Source organism: Triticum aestivum, chromosome 6D (assembly GCF_018294505.1).
Source record: "Triticum aestivum cultivar Chinese Spring chromosome 6D, IWGSC CS RefSeq v2.1, whole genome shotgun sequence".
In the NCBI taxonomy this organism is placed as follows: Eukaryota; Viridiplantae; Streptophyta; class Magnoliopsida; order Poales; family Poaceae; genus Triticum; species Triticum aestivum.
This window is the reverse complement of record NC_057811.1, coordinates 214,712,994-214,734,375: the sequence shown is the minus strand read 5'-3', so window position 1 is coordinate 214,734,375 and position 21,382 is coordinate 214,712,994. Positions and strand designations below refer to the sequence as shown.

Sequence of the window (21,382 nt, the reverse complement as noted above, 5' to 3'; positions counted from 1 at the left end):
AAATCTGGAGCAACCAAGCGAGAAACGATGCTTTGAGTTGTCGTGCATGTCTCTTGACTTCTTTTGAGGGCCAGACATCCGGTACCTGCCCGAGTGCAGAGACTAGGGTTTCAGCCCATGTATCCCCATTTACCCCCTAGACTACATATACCATACCCCTTGGACGAATTAGGGTTGAACTTCCAGGTATGGACCAAATAAAGGAGTTGTATGAGGACGATGAAAACTTTGGCCATGTTCGGGTACAGCACAACAGTGGCCAGCCATTAGGTGATGACTACCTGGTGCAAGTTGGCTATCTCTTCAAAAATGATCGTTTGTACATCCCAAGAAGTTAGCTCCATTCAAGTGATCTTAGTGGCCATGTTGGACGTGACAAGACTATTGCTAACCTAGAGGCTCGTTATTATTTGACAGAACTAAAGAGAGATGCTGGAAAATTTGTTCAATGGTGCCCCATATGTCAAACCTGCAAAGGCCAAGTCCTAAACACAAAGTTATACATGCCTTTGCATGTTCCTGTTGCTCCATGGGAGGATATTTCTATGGACTTCGCCTTGGGTTTGGCAAGTACCAGACAAGGGAGTGATGTTCTGTTTGTGGTCGTTGACAGATTCTCTAAAATGGCTCATTTCATTACATGCCGCAAGACAACGGATGCTCATCATGTGGCAAATCTTTTCTTTCGTGAAGTGGTCAGACTTCATGGAGTTCCAAGGTCCATTGTCTCAGACCATGATAGCAAGTTTCTTACTGCAATTTACCTCACTTTCTGGAAGCAATTCAACACTGAATTAAAATTTTCTAGCACTGTCAATCCACAAACAAATGGGCAAACAGAGTGATGAAGAAAATTTTGGGTAATCTGATTGTTGCATTTGTGGAGAAAGGGCCAATGGGATTTGGCTTTATCTTTCGCGGAGTTCTCCTACAACAACTCTAAGCATAGGTCCACAGGAAGGAGTCCTTTTCCTATTGTTTACACTAAAGTTCAAACACATGTGGTGGACTTGGTGATGCTACCATCAAGGGGAAACACAAAATCAACATTGTCCTTTGCAGATAACTACACTAAATTATGAAGAATTTTGCAGTGTTTTGGAAGCACAAAATCAGAAATATAAACCACTCACTGAGTGCAAAAGGAGGCGGAAATCATTCCATGTCGGTGATGTTGAAGTGTATATGGGCCCTACTCTATTCAGAGAAAGATAAACGATAATGCTTATGTGATAGATCTTCCAAGCAAAAGTTCACTATGTATGAAGGTCCTATTCTCGTGTACCAGTTGGTTGCGGTCATGGGCATTCTTACAAAAGGAGTAGTGCAAGGAGCTGATGGAGCTTGGCGCCAAGTAGCTCGAATGGATTACCAGGGAATTTATGTCTTGATTTGGATGTAGACTTGCTTGGTGGTCTAAATCTTTTGGTGGTGATTGGTCTGGATGTTTTGGTCTCTTCTTTTTAGTCCCTGCGTCTAGGTTTAAAGAGCCAGCCAGCAAAATTGAAAGGATTTAGGCGTTATTAATTACCCCATCACTAATTGGCGCTAATTAATCCCGGCCGGCAGAATCAGGAGTTTCGCCAACGGCTGCGTTCGCCCGCTCATGAGGCTTCGTGTGCGCATGCAAAGCCCATGTGTGGCCAATGAAGGCGCCAGCCTTTTCGTTATTCGAAGCGAAGCGTACGTCTCCCAGTTAATTCTATCAGAAAATTAAACGAAGCAAAAGAACATTGAGGCAACGGCCTAGTAAATCTGAACTTGGTATCGTGGCTCTCCAGCCCAATAAAAGCGGATGGAGGTAATAGTCGAGATCATTTTTTCTTGATGATGTAATAAACTCTCTAATAAGTGTGATTGCATGCATCTATGATACAGAGGCCAGGGGTAATAAAAGCTTCCATTATCTTAAAAAACTATACATGTTTCTTGTGATAAAAAAAACATATATTTATTAGCTGTACATTTTATTTCAGAAGGTGACGAGACTGAAACTAAAAGTTCATACCGACGTCATCTTCGAGTATTCTGAATCTGAAAGTGTAGTAACTGATGAATCTCCCAACAGGTAAAGCTGGAAAACATAAAACAATAATCATTGTCATTAATAGAAGTGGAAGCTCATGATAACCTGACAAGGGAGGAACGAGCAACCGCAAGGCACGTTGTCCCCATCCGACTTGCGAAGCTCAAAGAGCTACGAAATACGACGAGATGTTATGTTGGCCAGCCCATCAAACATGGAGTGTTATCCCTTAATTAGAGTCGTAGTAGATTAAGCAACTTTATTAGGAAATAGTCTAGTCAGATTAGAGCTCATATAAGAGTTGGTATAGACTTACTGGATTGTCACTCAAGTCTTGTCTACTACATAAAGGGGCGGATCCCTCTCAACAAAGCAAAGAAGAATATTATTGTTCACTTTTTATGTACTACTTCACAGTAAATAGGAAAATAAGGTTATGTCAGTACTAGATCCTTCCATAATTATTCAATGCTCATGGAACCACATGCATGCAAGCTTACAATGAATTGATATACCAGGTTAGTCAATAAACAAGAATGTTCCGATCAAAACAGGCATCATCATTCATTCAATTTTAAGCATTGGGCAAGTCTAAGACTACACATGTTTTGCGAGGTAAATAATAACAAATAACAAATGCAAATATTTCAAATGTGGAAGAAAAGCAAATAATAATCAGAGAATATGTATTGTGGCAAAGTTTAGAACTAGAGACAGAGCTAACATACACAAGAAGTAGGAATATTCTTCTAAACAAGTTGTAGCTGTTTAGCAATGGCCTGATAGGTTAAGAACAGTTTGAGAAAATCATGCTGGTAAAGATTACTGTGTAACAAAAGATTTGTCATGTACAGGTGTGATATGCATAAAAGAGTGTCGCGGTAACCATACCATGTGACATAAAGGGACACTGGATATGCTGCCAATAGTAGCTACAAATAAGAGCCAGACACGGGAGTAATAAATCAGAAGGATAATACTGACCTCACCAAATGGTATATATGAAGGCAAAGAAGGCACTCTACTCCACCGCTTGGAACATCCAACTTTAGATGAATTAATTTTTTCAGTCCTATTGTTTTCTTCAGTGGTCCCTCCATGATTGTCAGATAAAGGGGTAAGAGCAATCCCTTCTGAACTTTCCTGAATTTCAAGAGACCACGGCTCTTCTTCCGATTCATCAACCTTTGATTGCAAATAACTATCCAACTGTGTGGATGCCTTTTCAAAAATATTTGCTTGTTTTTGAAGTACACTTAAACTCTTCCGCACTCCTTCAACGGGAACAAGCTTTGAAAGTGTCCAGAGTGACTTTTGAACAGGGCCAACACCAAGAACAAGTTGTTCCCTATTGTTATCCACGGCACCTTCGGTGCTTGTTTTCTTATTTTCTTCTGATCTTACATCCACTCTATTTGCAAAAGATGCTTCGGGTGTTTGGGCATTGTAGTGATGAAAGTACGCAGGTGACAGAATACGGGGCACCACATCCTCTGGAATACAGTACGATTTGAAGTAGTATTGCCATCCTCTTCGATGAACATAACTAATGCATGAAAAGAGGAGCAATTAAGAATTGGTTCACAATAATTAAAATAAAATAAAGTAAAGTATATTTACGATATTACACCACCCTGTCAAGTAGCACATTATGCCCATTCTAACCAAACTTACTCTCTTAATGCAGCATTCCCAACAGGTGGCTGAGAAAACGTGATACACTTCACCTGAAGCCTGTTAGCCTCTTTAGTTGGAGACGGCAAGGATAGTACTCTTAATATAGCAAGAGTAGCCAAAGCAGCTACCTGTAATACAGTTTGTGACACATGAGTAATTAAAAAAAAGGGGGTAAGATAATGCAAGTTAGGCATTGCCTACCGCTCCGCCAAGCGAATGACCACAAAGAACAAGTTTTCTGTTCTTTTTCTGTGCAAGTTTGTATAGCTCCAGTGCTGGGATTCCCTTAGCACGAGCTAAAAAACCCTACATGAATTATTGAGTTAAAAGTCATAATAGCGCTGAATCAGTTCCTAGAAAAGACAAGAATTTTTTTTCGAACAAAAATTGCAGCTAACGCATACTCGGTGTGCAGCAGGTTTTGATTTCCCGAACTGTTTTGGTTTTTCTCGACAGGATACCCCAATGTTTTCTTCACCAAATTGGTCGCTGTTCTGCTCAGAGTCAATAGCATCAGCTAAATCCTGAGCTGTATCCTCGTGAAATATGGTTCCTTGGAGTATATTCACATCAGCAATAATATCTCTAGAAACAAAAATATGGGAGAACTTGATGCAATTGTAAACGCAGCAAACTTTTCATACTTTTAAGTTCCCAAAAAATAAGCTTACTTGTATTGGTTTGTGCCGATAAATGTAGCAAATAGAGTGTCACCAGCCTCCGCTAAAAGATATCTACATGATTTCACCAACAAATAGATAAAAAAAAGCAGCAATAGCATGAGAAGATTTAGCATATGTGTGATTGGATCTTGTCTATTTGAGAATTCTTCATGTGTTCCTCTTTGATTTGCTCTCTTTCCCCCTCCAAGTGTGAAAAGATCACCAATTAGGGTTCCACCCTACATCAACTTCCCTAAAGATTCTGCTCAGTGGCGCCGGACAGAAAAAAAAATCTTGAAAGCGTTTGTTTCTGGTTTCAGATATATCGGGGGTCATATGCAATGTATCTGGATAATTTGCTGATTAAAGATGAGTGATATTCTACCTCATATGGTTCTCTCATTAAGTGAATTTATCTTAGGCCATGTCACCATAGCAATATATAGGGTGCCATGCAAATACTCTTTAACAACGCAGAGAAGTCGTAAAGATCGGCACCAAAACTGTGTTAATCAAGAACGAATTCCAGCCTGACAATGTTGGAATTAATCCTATTTCACATGGCTGGTCCACTCCATATTCAGAGCAAAGGGGGGATTGGCACTAAAATTGGAATTCTGAGAACCTTACTATAGCATTGTCAAGACTGTACCACAATCCACATCATTCCAGGGAAGGTTCATTCTCCATGAAATGTGAATGGCGTAAAAAGAGGATACGCAAAGCAAGAACAGCACATGATTACTTGAACAACTAGAGACTTACTCAAGCATAGTTGCATCGTATTTTAGCTTAATGCTTGATTAGAAAGGTTTATCGAGAAGGAACACCCATAATGTTGGCAAAAAAAAGTGTGAAGTTTAGCTTACAGCTTACCGATGTGGTACATGGTCCAAGGATGGCTGAACACGCTCAAGTGAAATAATGTTTCCACCAAAATCAGATTTGAACTTATTGATATATCTCATCATCTCAGAAACAGGCCTCTGCCATGCACAAAAAGGTGACAGAGTAACATAAGAAAATGAACTGAACTTTATCCAAAAAAAGGAACAGTTATTGATGCTACTGCTGAGCTGGGCAACATCGACCCCTTCGTCAGCTTTTACAAGTAGAAGAATTGAAGATGTCAAATGGGAGAAGATTTTTTGACTTTGGCATGAATCGTCATAGTTGGTTCATGTTTTTGACTTTGCCCTCTTTTGGTGAGATCAAGTTTCTTTTCTTTGTAATAAACAATGTAATAAGGTAGGCTATATGCATCTAAGGATGCAGAGGCCGGGGGTAATAAAGCTTCCATTTCTTTTTAAAAAAAAGAGGCAAGGGGATTAACATAATCATGATGGGCAAATGTGCCAGGTGGCCCAGGACTAATGCTCTGTCATCCAATGCAGGTCTTTTTTCACCTCACCTAACTATTTCTGCAGAGACACTGAGAATATCCAGAGCACATGCTCTACAGAATTACATAAGGCATTAAGGCCATAGAGAATAGCAAGTTGTGTACTTTATGGGTGAGACTAACTAGAAGAGCTTTCCTCCGGAAGTGGAGTCTTCAGTTCTTAGCAGCTCGTCAAGCAATAACCAATTTAAGAAGGCCAAATCAGGTACTTATGCTTAACCTCACAAGTTCTACAACAAACAAGATATTCCTGCGGTAGATTTTCTATGAAGAAATATTATAAATGTATGTTCCTCATGCTGCTATAGTAAAGGTATGTATTGGTGGACAGATCATAGATGTACTTAGGCAATTAGATCTTTTTAGAGGTATTGCAGGTCCAAACTTTGGCGATGACTCGTCTACTCCCTCCGTCCCAAATTACTCGTCGCTGAAATGGATGTATCTAGAACTAAAATACATCTAGATACATCCATATGTGCGACAAGTAATTCGGAACGGAGGTAGTATTATTGTTTAGTCAGACCTTTGGAAGGGTTCTATACTCCAATGGGCAACTCCAAAACACATCAAAGTATACAGATATTTAAACTTGCTGGAAATGGAAAGTGCATTCTTGCTTCCTTTGTCTAGATTGGCTTGGATCAGTTTCAAGAATTAGATGGTAAGGTGTCTGGAATAAAGTATTTAGAGTAAAGATAACTTCACATAAATTTAGTAATCGCCTGAATTCCAACGGACCAAGTGTATAATTTTTTATCAGATTCTGAGGAGAATTGGCATTTCCTTTTTGGAAAGGGAGAATGTCCTCTTGCATATGGATATGGATGAACTGCACACTTAAGCATGTGGTATTCATTTCCATGAATTATGTTGCATGATAACTCAACGTGAAACTTATAATGAGGAAGCACTTCGTGGAATCTTAACTATGAGCCCTTTGTCGCTCAGGTCATTTAGATGATTAACAGCACTTGTTATTTGGCAGCTCTTTAGTCAAAGTTGATACAGGCTTGGAGCTTTCTTGGTCTCATATGGGGCATGTGACTGGAAAAAAATTCACTTGGAATTTGCTAAAAGCTAGGCTACATAATAGTGTAATACACATAATCTTCCAAGGATCGTTAACTTTGAGCTGCTAGCATGTTTGATTCAATGGAACTGGAACAAACTCTAATTACCCTAGGCCTAATAGAAAGTACTACTCTGAATTCTGATGCTTTATTAGAAGCCCAATATATACGAGGGATAGCTTGGCTGACAAGCCGACTCAAAGGAAAAACAATCTGACTCTGAAACGAATTCTAATCTGGACTCTGCACCTAATACGACTCTGAACCTAAAGAAATAACTTGTAGCAGCAAGGGAATCCTGGCCACTTTGGGCTGGATCAGGGAGGTGGTGTGGCCAGGGCTGGGACCCTCCGACCATATGTGGTTTCCCACATAACATCTCTCCTTCCCTCCACAAACAGCTCGTCCTTGAGCTGAAACGAGGGAAAACGAGCAATGAACTCATCCAAAGGCTCCCATGTTGCATCATCTTCAGAAGCCCCAACCCACTGCACAAAGATATGCTTCACTCCACGGCGAAGGCTGGACTGAAGAACCTTGGCTGGTGCATGCACCGAACGACATTCTCAATGGCGGGCAGTACAGCAGGAGTGGCCGGCAGGTCACCATCAAACTTTTTGAGGAGACTGACACTGAACGTATCATGGAGCCGAGTACCAGCAGGCAGCGCGAGTCTATATGCAACGGATCCAATGACTTCTGTGGGGACAACTTGCCCACTGCATGCTTGCCACGCCATAGAAGCAAGGAGACAACTTGCCATGCTTGTAGCCTGGTAACGATGCGGCTGCACAATGGTGAAGGCGAAGCCATGCCAATCTCCGACGTCAAATGCCAGCTCGCGGTGCTTGCCATCATAATAATGCTTTGCCCATTGCATGCGGGTGGTGGGGGTGTTATGTGGGGAATTCCTTAGGCGCAAGGCAGCAGGGGCAGGTTAGGTTGTGGCTAGACAAGAGCAGTTTGATGTCCGGAAGGATGCCCCTGTTTTGGTAGTCTCCAGGTTATGGTAAGGTAGTCTAGTTTGAGTCAGATTCCAATTAGAGTCCAGGGTATGTCAAAGTAGTACTAGTCTGTGTCCTATGTAAAGGACCTGCTCTTGTAAGCTAGAGGGAGGCAATATAATCAATGGAAAGGCCGCTGCTAGGCGTAAGCCGGCTGATTTCAGGGGGAAATCAGTCGGCTCGCGAGCCGTCCGATCTAGGCCCCCGCATCCATTGGATTTATACTCGCATCTTTCTCACGCAAACGCTGCCGCAGCTTCGTCCTGCTCCCGCATCACAACAAAAAAATTCCCCCACGCTCTCTTCTCCTCTTCCACGCACACGGGGAGTGCTGGGTAGGGCGACGAGCTCCGGCGAGACGCACTGAATGCCTCGCTGCTGGATTGTGGCAGTGCATCTGCAACTGGTGACCTGCTGCAATGCAGCTCCGCTGTCGGACATGGCAGCGGTGTCCTCCATGGCCGTTACAGCACCACCGGTGGGCGTGGCAGCAACGTTCCAGTGGTTCTCCTGCCGGAACGCAGCTCCACCGCCGTATGTGGCAGCAGCGCCCCGTGCTTCTTCTGCTGCAACGCAGCTCCGTCACCAGCGTGGCAGCAGCGTTTCTCCTGCTGCAATGCAGCTCCGCCGCCGGTGAGGCAGCAGCGTCCTCGTGCTTCGCCCTGCTGCAACGCAGCTCCGCCGCCGGCGCGGCAGCAGCTTCCTCGAGCTTATCCCTGCTGCAACGCAGCTCCGCCGCCGGCGCGGCAGCGGCGTCCTCGTGCTTCGCCCTGCTGCAAACGCAGCTCCGCCGCCGGCGCGGCAGCAGCTTCCTCGTGCTTAGGCCTGCTGCAACGCAGCTCTGCCGCCGGCGCGGTAGCGGCGTCCTCGTGCTTCGCCCTGCGTAGCTTATCCCTGCTGCAACGCAGCTCCGCCGCCGGCGCGGCAGCGGCGTCCTCGTGCTTCGCCCTGCTGCAACGCAGCTCCGCCGCCGGCGCGGCAGCGGCGTCCTCGTGCTTCGCCCTGCTGCAACGCAGCTCCACCGTCGGCGCGGCAGCAGCTTCCTCGTGCTTATCCCTGCTGCAACGCAGCTCCGCCGCCGGCGCGGCAGCGGCGTCCTCGTGCTTCGCCCTGCTGCAACGCAGCTCTGCCGCCGACCTGGCAGCAGGCAACGCGAGGTTCGCCGGAAGCCACTTGCCGCGAGAGATGAGAGAAGATGGTGGGCAGGGAGAAGATGGTGGGCAGGGAGAAGATGGTGGGCGGGGCAGCAGCGAGATGTGAGATGGAGAGGGGCGAGGGAAGATGAAGACTCAGGAAGAAATCTGGATGGGCATCGCGAGGGGATAAGGGTTTTTTTTCGCAGGGCGAGGGGATAAGGTTGGGAGAGACGACAGGACACGCGTCGCGCGCTCGACGCGACTTATCAGGCAAGAGAAATCAGTCGGTCAAAAGCAAGAGAATAATCAATAGTCTAGTTTCCCTAATCCCTGTTCTCTATCTCTAATCCCCACTACCTTCTGCTACTGCACCGGCAACGGCATTGCTCGCCGAAGAACAGTTGGACCCCACGCACCTCCAGGCCACAGGACCGCCATCAGACCCAGGGGTTGTTCCAATTTGGTATCAGATTCCATGTCTGGTGCCGAAACTGACACCGAGTATCAGTTCACGCTTCCTGACACCAAAATATGGGCGCTGCATCAAGAGCAACTTGCAACCCTCCAGGAACAACTCCATGATATGTCAACAAGGATGGCGGCTTACGAGACCCGTCCACTGACCAGTGTTCCACTGGCTGCCGGCGTCGGCATCATGGGTCCTCAACCTACCTCCCTCACCGACCCATCGCATCCTCCAGTGTAGCAGCAGCTGTCTCCAGCAGCGCCTCACCTTCAGCCACCGCCGCTGCCAATCAACCATCGCTAGTAAGTACCTCCTTCCCCACCCTTGCATCCTCTTCCCCTACCATGTTGCCAATGCAACCACCCTACCAGCCCTACTCGCCATACTACTTTCCACCCACCGGTACCCCTTGGCCTACCCTGCAACTTCCTACCCAATCCAGCAAAGCACACCAATTATCTCTATCCCTCCGAACCAAGCAAAACAACAGCCACCCAACTACCTGCCTCCACCATATAGTTCTGCCCACTTCCACACATCATCATCCATCCCAAACCAACATTCAGTTGACATCCTTGACCCAGGTGCTTCTTCCAAGCTGGAGTTTCCACTATTTGATGGCAAGGAAGACCTTTCTGCATGGCTGGTACGATGTGAGCAAGTTTTTGAAGGCCAGTTGTTAGAGTACAGGTTATGGTAGGTTAGGATTTGTTAAGATTGATTGTAATCTCTCTTGTACGATTCCTACTTTATCTCTAGGGGAGGTTTCTTGCCCTCCAAGTCTTGTACACTATATATACTAGCCCTCAAGGGTCCGGAACACAACAAGTGATTCCACCAATTCTTTCCTCTCTAATCCTCTTACATGGTATCTGCCACAAGTTCCTAGACCTAGCTTCTGCGCTGCGCGCCACCGGGGAGGTCGATCTCCATGATCTCCTCCAGGCGCTGCGCAACTCGTACCTAGGGTTCGTCCGCCGATCGTGTTGATTGGCTGACCTAGAGAAATCTTTTTCCCGATTCATTGATAAGGGGTTTTTTCTCTCGCGCGTACAAATTGATCGGCATTTCTTTTTGGTTTTCCGATCTAAGATCGATCGTGTCGCCTGCCGCCATGACGACCCTCTACTCCAACCTCGGCGGCAACTACACCAGCCACCTCTCTGCTGCTTCGTCTGCACGTCGATCTACGCCGCCATCGCCCATCGTCATGGCCTTCCTCAATCGGGACGCCACCACCTGCGCCACGCGACGACCTGATCAGTCGTCTCCGTGCGCCTCCGTGGTTATCGTGAAGATCGTCACCGAGTACACGCGTCCCTCCACCGATCGAGCAACAGGCTACCGTTGCGTAGCCCCTTCAGGCCGCAGTGTCGCCACTGCTTTGTGGTCCTTCCCTCCGTTGCATCGAATCCCTTGGTGTAGGATCACCACCGTCCGCGCATAGTACTCGTCACGCTGTTGGGTTCTTCCTCGCCTACTTCGAGCACTGCCGCCGCGTTTTACAAGCAACTTATGTGGCCCCCATCAGGCACCTCATGTCGTTTTGCGCCACACCCGTTCTAGAGGCCTCCTGTTAGAGTACGTAATGGGCCTAATGGGCCTGGGCTGGCGGTATAGCCCGTTAGTCTTAGGGTTAATAGAGATAAGGGTCGCTTGCTTAGGGGTCAAGTAAACCTCTCTATATAAGGGGAGGAGATGTATCAATCTAATCAAGCAAGAATTAAGAAGGAAATCCCTTCCCTCTTGCCCGGCCGCCGTGGGCAAAAAGGCCCCAGGCCGGCCCTCTCGCGCCCTCCTAGCAGCGCCATAACAATTTGGTATCAGCTAGCTTCGGTTCGATCATGTCTTCACCGCCGCCCAACCCGTCTCTTCCGCTGCCGGTCACCTCGTCGCCTCCGGCGACCACCACGACCGTCGCCCCGCTCTTGCCCGCGTCGGGATCCTCCGTCGCGCCCGCCTCCGCCGTCCTCACCCCGAAGGAGGTGTCCGGGGCGCTACAGGACCTAACCCAGGCGGTCCAGGAGATCCGCCTGTTCTTGGCCGGGTCCTACGGGACGGACCCGGCTGCACCGTCGTGGCTGTCGTGGCAGCCACCGCACCAAGCGGCCTCCGCCGCGCTCGCCGGGTCGCACCCGGCTGCGCCGTCCATCGCGCCGCCATGGCTGCCGTGGCAGCCTCCGCCGGGCCGCTGCAGCTGCCATCCACCGCCACCACCGCCCCGCCCTGGCTGCAGTGGCAGCCGCCGCTCCTGGCGGCCTCCGCCGCGCCCGGCGCTCCGACGCAGCAGCCACTGCCGCTGCCCGGCGCGGCACCTTTGACATGGCGTACAGTTCGTGCTGGTCCCCAACTACGCATGCCCGGGACTGGCAACACTGATGTGTGCCTTCGTCCTCAACGTGTCACCGGGCTTGGCAAACATGGTGTGGTGCCTCGTCTATGACGGCTTCGACAACATCATCTTCGGCATCGACACTCCTTGACGACTGCCTCAATCGCGTCCCCGATTTTCCTCTTGGTGCTTCCCTGCGTCCCTAACTACACGGCGCTACCTTGCGCCCGCGGCTCCACATGCGTCTACCTCGACACCGTCAACCCGGACCTCGACATCGACCACGACGTCCCTCGAACAGCTACCTTGACAACGGCTACACCGCCTTGCTTGAGCAACGGTTTTCACTCCAGCCACAACATCCGCGACGCATCGATCATTCTGACTGACCTTCGGCTTCTTATCCAGTCTCACCGTATGCTCTGCTACCGTTGTGCTACTGTTGTGACTGAGAGTGGGATGTTAGAGTATAGGTTACGGTAGGTCAGGATTTGTTAAGATTGATTGTAATCTCTCCTATATGTTTCCTGCCTTATCTCTAGAAGAGGCTTCTTGCCCTCCAAGTCTTGTAATCTATATATACTAGCCCTCGAGGCTCAGCAAAACAACAAGCGGTTCCACCAATTCTCTCCTCCCTACTCTCTAATCCTCTTACACCAGTGCACTCCAGATGCAAATCAGGCTTGGTTGGCATCGTTCCATCTGCTGGAGATGCTCACTTGTGGTATCACAAGTATGCTAAAGCAAAGGGCCGTCCATCTTGGGATCTCTTTAAGCACTTGTGCGCCAAAAAATTTGGACCACACGCACACACCAATAAGCTTGGGGCTGCAGCACTTTGGCTGGATCAGGGGTGGTGCGGCCAGGGCTGGGGCCCTCCAACCATATGTGGTTCCCCACATAACATGAACGTATGTATTTTTTGACAGAGTTCCCAAAAATAAATACAGATGGAGGAAGCTTCTGGTCACTGACATTGATATTTCCAAAGGGCGCATTCAATAAATTATCATAGGGCCTCAAAGAAAAGAAGAGGAAAATGCTAATGTCGACTTGGTTGCAATAATTTTCATAAGGCGTGTGGCCTCCTTACTGGGATTTTGTGGATCCTTTTGTGCATTGTTTTACATATATTAATATATAATACTCATTGTCATATCAGCACTTGTGACCAATGCAAAAACACGCGCGCGCACACACACACACAAACACACTCGACTAAACTAGGACAACAATGACCCCTTGGAGCAAAGATGTCAGACTGACTCAGACAAAACTGTGGAACATCACAGAAGTTCCTCTTAGTCTAGGCATTCTCTTTTCTTTCTCCGTGTTTATACCGTATATACAGGAACAGGATAAAATTTCTGAGGAACAGACAGATAATCGACTTATGTACAGGTACAAATGAAATTATAATAAAATTCAGAAATTGTACACGGATAGGTTATACTAAGCCAAGAAAGAGTTGATGCAGACTTAACCATATCAAGCAACTACTGGAAATATGTCTTTTCGTGCGGGATAGCACAAGATGTGAGTTACATCAACCGCACATGATTTTCCCGAGTTGGGAAGTTTATACTTTGGTTGATACACATAGAGTTATAGACACTTGCCAACTCTGATTCACCTTTCCCGAGCACAAGAGGCTACTAGTTCCATAGCCAATTACTGGGCCAAAAGGTTCTCTCTTTTTGCGAAAACTGGACCAAAACGTTCAAACTTCTAACGTTGTTGAAAAATAATTGGTTTCTGTGACGACCGATGAACCCTAGGGAAAGGGGATCGATCGCACGGAGGGAAAAGGGGTTAGGTGAGGAGAGCAGGAGGGAGGAAGACGAAGGAGATGGGAACAGAGTCGTTAGTGTTTTCTCATTGCATAACCAGTCCACTGATACACGATGGGTTAAGTACCCCACTCCAGGCCATACGCGGCCCATTACATCCACGGCTCCAGCCCACTTGCTTCTGGCCTAATTTCTCTCCTCACCTATTACATGTCCACCGCTACACTTGTATCAGATGTATCAGGTGTGACAGTTGCCCCGCCTTGAGCGGCAGCGTCGTTCTTCCAGCAAGGTGCCGTAGGATAGCGAAGGCGCAGCACGTTGTAGTCCTCCCAGGTTGCTGACGCTGGAGAAAGAGATGACCACTGAACGCGCACCTGAACCACCGAGTTGTTGCCTTTCTTGACCATCCGTCGATCCAGGATGGCCACGGGTTGGAGGGGAGCCGCGGTGAGGTCTGGCGCGCGAGGCAGCTCGGAGAAGACCGGCGAGTAGTCCGGTGTGAAAGGCTTCAGCTGTGACACGTGGAAAACTGGGTGTATCCGGCTGTTGTCCGGCAGTTGGAGCTTGTATGCCATGGCGCCAATGCGTTGCAGGACAGTGAACGGTCCGAAGAACTTGTAGGCGAGCTTGGGGCAGGGGCGATTAGCCACCGTAGACTGCGCGTACGGCTGAAGCTTGAGGAGCACTTGATCACCTTCCGCGAACGAGCGCTCCGTCCTGTGCTTATCTGCCTTCTGTTTGACACGATTCTGGGCGCGCGCGAGCTGTGCCCGGAGAGCGTCTGTATGCGTGGCCCAGTCCAGCTCTGAGCTCGTTTCTGCTGGCAATTGTGCTGCGAGCGTCGGCAGTCCTCCAAAATTGGGCTCCTTCCCATACAGTGCCTGAAAGGGTGAGGTATTCAGCGAGGAATGATAGGTGGTATTGTACCAGAATTCCGCTGTCGAGAGCCACTTGCGCCACTTGGATGGTGTATCATGGACAGCGCAGCGCAGGTACATCTCCAGACACTGGTTCACACGCTCGCTTTGGCCGTCAGTTTGTGGGTGGTACGCCGTGGAGTAGCTCAGTTTGGTGCCAGCAGCATCAAGAATGGCACGCCACATGTTGCTGGTGAATATGCAGTCCCGGTCGGAGACGATGGAGTGAGGAACGCCGTGGAGCTTGATGATATTGTCCCAAAAGGCACGTGCCACCGTTGCAGCCGTGAAGGGATGGCGGAGAGGCACGAAATGTGCGTACTTGGTGAAGCGGTCGACGACGACCATGATGACTTCGTAGCCCTCGGACGCCGGCAATCCCTCGATGAAGTCCATGGTTAGGTCGTGCCACGGCTCCGTGGGCACAGGCAGTGGCTGTAGTAAGCCTGGCGTCTTGATGTGTTCGTGCTTGGCATGTTGGCACACCTCGCACTGCCGCACGAACTCCTCCACGGCTTGCTTGAGGCCACGCCAGGCGAAATGTTTCTTGACACGCTGATATGTGGCTGTCGCGCCCGAGTGGCCCCCCACCGCGCTGGCGTGGAAGGCGGTGATGAGCTTGGTTTGCATGGCCGAATTGGCGCCAATCCAGAGCTTGTTGTGGAAGCGGATGACGCCTTGACGGAGCTCATACCCCTGCTCATCCGGACTGCAGAGGGCCAATCATTGGAGAAGATCTTGGGCATCTGCATCTGTCTCGTAGGAATTGGCCACTTCCTGTAACCATTGCGGTTGGCACGTTGACAGAGCGTCGAGAGCGAGGAGATGGCCGACGCGCGAGAGCGCATCCGCTGCGCCATTTTCGACTCCCCGCCGGTACTTGAAGGAGAACTGGAGTCCGACTAGCTTTGACATGGCTTTACGCTGCAGCTCTGTGTCCAACTGTTGGTCGCCGAGGCTACATAGACTCTTGTGGTCGGTGATGATGACAAATGGAGCGCGTTGGAGGTAATGTCGCCACTTCTCGACGGCCATGATGACCGCGAGAAACTCCTTCTCATAGATGGAGAGGCGCTGATTGCGCACCCCCAAAGCCTTGCTGAGATAGGCCACGGGGTGGGCATCCTGGACCAGCACGGCTCCCACGCCGGTGTCGCACGCGTCGGTCTCGATGCAGAAGGGGCGTGAGAAGTCCGGCAGAGCAAGAACGGGGGTGTTGACCATGGCATCCTTGAGCAAGTCGAATGCCGCTTGTGCTTGAGTTGACCACATGAATCCTTTCTTGGTGAGAAGTTGTGTCAGTGGCTTGGCGATGATTCCATAACGGGGAACAAATTTGCGGTAATAGCCCGCGAGCCCAAGGAATCCGCGCAGCTCAGTGGCATTTGTTGGAGTAGGCCACTCGCGCATCGCACTCGTCTTGCTGGGATCGGTGGCCACACCTTCCTTGGAGATCACATGACCCAGGTATTCGATGCGAGGCTGAGCAAAGGAACACTTGGACTCTTTGGCATATAGTTGATGTTGACGGAGAATGGAGAAGACAGTGCGAAGGTGCTCTACATGTTCCTGGAGAGAGCAGCTGAACACAAGAATGTCATCAAGGAAGGAAATGACAAACTTACGATTCGGACCATAGAAGATGGAGTTTATCAAGCACTGGAATGTTGGTGGTCCGTTCGTGACTCCGAAAGGCATGACTCTGAATTGGAAGTGCCCGTGATGTGTTTTGAAAGCAGTCTTCTCTTCATCACCTTCTCTCATTCGTATTTGATGATACCCAGCTCGTAAATCAATCTTGGAAAAGAATGCAGCGCCTGCGAGTTCGTCCAAGAGCTCGTCGATGATTGGCAGGGGAAATTTGTTCTTTATAGTAATAGTGTTGAGGCGACGGTAATCCACGCAGAACCTCCAAGTGCCGTCTTTCTTCTTTACCAGCAGCACCGGAGCTGCAAACGGGCTCATGCTGTGGGTGATCAGGCCTTGGCGGAGCATCTCTGAAACTTGCCGTTCTATCTCGTCTTTCTGCAGCGGCGAGTAGCGGTAGGGTCGGCAGTTGACGGGGACTGCTCCGGGTTCCAAATTGATGGCGTGATCATATTGCCTGTGTGGGGGAAGTGTGGTAGGCTCCTCAAAGACATCTCTGAATTCTGTCAACACTTGTTGGATTACAGGGACAATAGGATCCTCTGTATTGTGGGTGGACAGGGCCTGCATGGCCACCAAGGCAGCACCCCAGATCTCGTTCGCCTCATGCATTTGCCATAATTGAGCTGCATCGAGGGCTGTGAGAGCTGGTGTTTCGTCTGATCGGACACCAGTGAGATGCACCGGTGTTCCTTCGCAATCAAACTGAATTGTCTTGAGGTTCCAATCACACTGCATCGGGCTATGTTGGGCAAGCCAATCCACCCCAAGGACTGCGTCATAGACCCCAAGTTGCAGGACACGCATGTCGGAACTGAACTTGTGTCCCTGTGCCGTCCATTGTAACTGAGGAACCATTTCAGTGCACTGTAGCTGTTGTCCATTAGCCACTCTGACAGCTACTGTAGGTATGGGCTTGGTTGCTGCAGTGATGCGTTTGGCGAAGGAGGCATTGACGAAACTGTGTGTACTCCCGGAATCAACCAGCAACAACATTGTCTGATCGCCAACGGTTGCGCGAAGTCTGATCGTTTCCGCGGATTCGGTGCCTTCCACCGCGTTGGCTGACAGTAAGCAACAGGCTGATTCTGTGGCTGCCGGCTCATCCAGTAGTTCCAGGGCGCGTACCGCGTCATCGGAGAGAACTTCCCCATACTCCCCTACCTCAATTGTCAATAACTGGGCTGAGCGCTTGCATTGGTGTTCCCTGGAGTACTTCTCCCCACAGCGAAAACAAAGACCATGTTGGCGTCTGTAATCGCGTAACTGTCGTTCTCTGCCAAAGTCATCTGTAGCTGGTTTGGCTGCTGCCATCGGTCGAGTCAGAGGCACCGCAGGCCCTGTGGATGGTGCTGGTGGTGGTCTTCCTGGCGGTGGTGCCGTATAGAGCAGTGGTGATGATCTGCCCGTATGCGCCGGTCGTGACTTGGAACGCTGATTTTCAAGCTCTTCTTCCTGAATCCTTGCAAAAACTGTGGCCCTCGTTATGCTATTGGGTGCTTGAATGCGTACTGCTGCTCGGAGCTCATCCTTCAGGCCTAATAAGAACTGAGTAACAAAAAATTTTGGGCTGAGGGTTGCATCTAGTGCCAGCAAGTTGTACATGTAAACTTCGAACTGTTGCCTGTAATCCACCACACTGCCAGTCTGCCTCAACTGCAAGAGATTGTGCATCATGGATTCGAACTCCTCTGGTCCAAACTCCTCCTCCAGAGCACGTCTGAACATATCCCAATGAAGAACTGGATGCTGCTGCCGAAACGCTCGGAGCCAGAGCGCGGCATGACCCTCGACATAGAGCGCTGCGGTGGCCACCCAATTGTGCTCCGGCACGCGATAGAGCTCGAAATAAGCTAAACAACGATCAAGCCAGAGGCGTGGACCCTCACCGTCGAAGCGAGGAAACTGGTGTTTAGGTGGTCTGATGCCGTGATCCTCCCGTGGCTGTTGCAGGTGGGCGTGCGCTGGTGGAACGGCCAGTGGTTCTAGCCTGGGAAGCAGGGGCGGCCCCTCGTTGACCAGTCGCGCAGGCTGCGGTCCTCCGGTGAACGCGTGCGGCATGGGCACCGCACCTGGAGATGGGGGTGCACGGAGCCCCGGTGATGGTGGCGGTGCGGGTTGATGCGGTCCTTCCTTGGGCGGCGGCGTGTGCAGCACGGTGGTGGAGGGGTTGTCGATGCCGGACCTGGCGGACAGCGCGGCCGAGGCCGAGGGAGATGCCACCTGCCGCACGTCATCGATCTCGGCTTGAGTGATCCCGATCTGTTTCGACAGACTTTGCAGCTCCTGGGATACCTGCTGATTGAACTGGGTTTGCACCTCAGCGCGTTTGTCTGCCTCTGCCTTCTCCTCGTCGAATCGCGAGAGGAGCTTCTCCATGAGAGCCGTGAGGTTGGACGTCTGCGTGTCCATGGCGGCTATGAGTTGCCGTGTCTGCGCAGAAGGCTTGGATGGCGCCGTTGCTCCCGCTCCGAACAAATCGAACCCTGCACAGGATTTTGGGCTGATTCACCGAAGCGAATCTGCACCTGATGCAGTGGATGTTACCGATTTGCCAAGAGATTGTGGTGCGGCGGCGCGGATCTGGCAGGAAGGAAGAAAAATTTGTGGCTCTAGATACCAATTGTGACGACCGATGAACCCTAGGGAAAGGGGATCGATCGCACGGAGGGAAAAGGGGTTAGGTGAGGAGAGCAGGAGGGAGGAAGACGAAGGAGATGGGAACAGAGTCGTTAGTGTTTTCTCATTGCATAACCAGTCCACTGATACACGATGGGTTAAGTACCCCACTCCAGGCCATACGCGGCCCATTACATCCACGGCTCCAGCCCACTTGCTTCTGGCCTAATTTCTCTCCTCACCTATTACATGTCCACCGATACACTTGTATCAGATGTATCAGGTGTGACAGTTTCATCTTCCCACTTGCACCACATCATTCGTACGTACCAGCGTTCCGGATCTATCTAACCACCGGAACCATATCACACAAACGCAAGGCGACTAGGGAAGGGGGGAGGTTAGGGAACCTTGTAGACGCACTCGGCGAGGACCATGGCGCAGAGCAGCTCCTGCAGCTCGGCGATGGTGTCGACGCGAACGGCGCGGCAGAGCTCGCGAAGCTGGATGCGGCGGCGCTCAAACTCCTCGCGGAACATGCGCTCCCTCTGGCGCCGGCGGTCGCCCGGCCACGCGGGCGCCCACGGCGGGGGCCAGGGCCACCGCGGCACGGCGATAGGTGGCACCCAGGGTGGCAGCCGCGCCCCCTGGTCCCGCACCCACGACTCCACACGTCTCACCAGGGTCGTCGCCATTGGCGAACGCGTGGGTGAGGAAGAGAGAGGGGAGGAGGGCGGTCCGTCGAGCGGAGGAAGGGAGCGTGCAAGATTAGTACTCTATGCCGCGGTATATCTGCGGCGGGTAATAGAATTTGATCCGAGTCTCCGGACTGACTGGAACAGCACGACACGAGGTAGATACTATACTATGGAACAGCAGCAGGTATATCTCTGTTGGATCTTCCGGTTCCAGTTCTCACAAACGTGAGCACACGGCAACTAACATCGACCGTCCGATCGGGCATAATTGCTTGAAAAACAATTTCCCACAATTTTCTTTGGAGAAAGCGAGAATTCCCAGGGGCACGCATGCGAGGGCATGCACCTACGAAACGTCGATGCGCGTTGTGATCCGGAAATTGTTCCGCCTATATTAGATGAAAAATAGATTACGACGCAATATACTTGTACTTCGTGCAACCGTTCTTATACGTCGCTTTTCTATGGAAAACACTCTATTTAAGCCGGATGATTTTCACGCCGCGCAAACCGCTTGGAGCGCACGACACGTGTCCGGCCCCACACACCGCTCGCAACTAGCCCCAGCCTTATCTCTTCCTTCGTCTCCGCACGTTCTCCCCCACTTTTCCAGTTTTTCCTTTTTCCTCTGTCGTCAAGCGAGAGAAAGTGCCTGAGGCCGGCGCCGCAGCATGAAGGAGGAGGCCGGAGGCTGGCGCTGCTCGTCGCCGTTGCTGCAACACAACAGGGGGAGGCCGGAGGCGGGCGCCGCTCATCGCTCGAGGGAGCCGCGCCCCCGTAGATCTTGCGACGGCGGCGGAGATGCAGTGCAACAGAAGCGGCGGTGCGACTCCGTGGAGCTCGTCGGTGGGGGTGCTGCAATGGAGTGCTCGCCGGCGGCTCCTGGTGCTGCGTTGCAGCGCTTGCCGGCGCTCTCAGTGCAGCACAAGCGGTGCTGCCACCCCGTGGAGGTGGCCGGCTGCGGTGCTGTAATGGAGTTCTCGCCGCCGCCTCCCGATGTTGTGTTGCCGCCGGCGTGTGTCGAAGCTGCAGCGCTTGCTGCTCCAATGGATCTCGCCGGCCGGCGCCCTCGAAGCTGCAGCGCTTGCTGCTCCAATGGATCTCGCCGGCCGGCGCTCTCGAAGCTGCAGTGCAGCGCTCGGTGCTCCAATGAAGCTCTCGCCGGCGGCGGCTCCCATTGCGCGTTGCAGCGCTCGTCAGCGAGATCGAAGCTGCAGTGCAGCAGCTCGGTGCCCCAATGGAGCTCTCGTCGGCAGCTCCTGGTGCTCCAGTGGAGCCTCGCCAACGGCTCTTGGAGCTGCGATGCAGCGGCTGACGGCGGCTCCAGATGTCGTCGATATTTTGAGCTCTGCCGCACTCGGTGCTGCCATGGAGCAGTGGCGGCGGCTCCCGGTGCTGCGATGCGGTCACCGGCGACTATCGAAGCTGCGATGCAGCACTTGGTGTTGTATTGAAGCGCTCGCCCGCGACGACGGTGCCGCGAGGTCGCCGGAGTAGGTGACACGGTGGGTTATGTATCATCGTTGTTCGCTGCAGAGAGAGGCGATGTGTGGATTGCTGTGCGTGGACCACGGAGGATGCAAGACAAAGAAGAGAAAGAAGATGGGTTGCGAGGGAAGGTGCACATGCTCCAGTTGTCACAGATCGGACGGATGCTCTAAGTTCCATCGAACGGTCATGAAAGCGGTTTACGAATCCTGTCGATCATCCGACTTACGCCTAGCAGCGACCCTTTTCTATATGTTATCTGTCTTCTCTCTCCTATGTTTAGGGTCAGTGCTTCTGCTCATTCGGATCTTTTACTCATTGCCAGTGTTCGTCGTCTTCTTTTTTGGTCGATATCAGGCTAGAGACATGTGCAGGATGTACACTTTCATAGGCCCGAAAAAAAAAAGACGTGACTGGCTGGCGCACGGGCGCCCGATCGCAG

The 21,382-nt window shown here is 50.7% G+C and overlaps 2 protein-coding genes across 5 annotated transcripts in view; both read right to left on the bottom strand.

The window, feature by feature from the left end:
* Window positions 1-19,584, bottom strand: part of LOC123144488 (uncharacterized) — a 36,526-nt gene extending 16,942 nt beyond the window's left edge. The window contains exons 1-8 of one of the 4 annotated variants that reach the window (XM_044563651.1): window positions 19,165-19,584; window positions 5,242-5,351; window positions 4,375-4,437; window positions 4,108-4,288; window positions 3,905-4,009; window positions 3,701-3,831; window positions 3,011-3,572; window positions 2,009-2,074 (exon numbers count right to left, since the gene is read on the bottom strand). In XM_044563651.1, coding sequence (XP_044419586.1) covers window positions 2,009-2,074; window positions 3,011-3,572; window positions 3,701-3,831; window positions 3,905-4,009; window positions 4,108-4,288; window positions 4,375-4,437; window positions 5,242-5,351; window positions 19,165-19,449 — 1,503 coding nt within the window. In that variant the 5' untranslated portion in view covers window positions 19,450-19,584. The remainder of the gene's footprint in view (window positions 1-2,008; window positions 2,075-3,010; window positions 3,573-3,700; window positions 3,832-3,904; window positions 4,010-4,107; window positions 4,289-4,374; window positions 4,438-5,241; window positions 5,352-19,164) is intronic. The other 3 variants (XM_044563649.1, XM_044563648.1, XM_044563650.1) reach the window with 3 other exon arrangements.
* On the bottom strand, window positions 13,631-19,133 carry LOC123144487 (uncharacterized). The gene has a single exon (XM_044563647.1). The coding sequence runs from the start codon at window positions 18,545-18,547 to the stop codon at window positions 15,212-15,214; it is 3,336 nt and encodes a 1,111-aa protein (XP_044419582.1). The 5' UTR covers window positions 18,548-19,133; the 3' UTR covers window positions 13,631-15,211.
* Window positions 19,585-21,382: the final 1,798 nt, after the last annotated feature.

Excerpts from the sequence above, each read along its gene's own strand:
- LOC123144487 (XM_044563647.1), bottom strand. The coding sequence starts at position 18,547 with ATGGACACGCAGACGTCCAACCTCACGGCTCTCATGGAGAAGCTCCTC.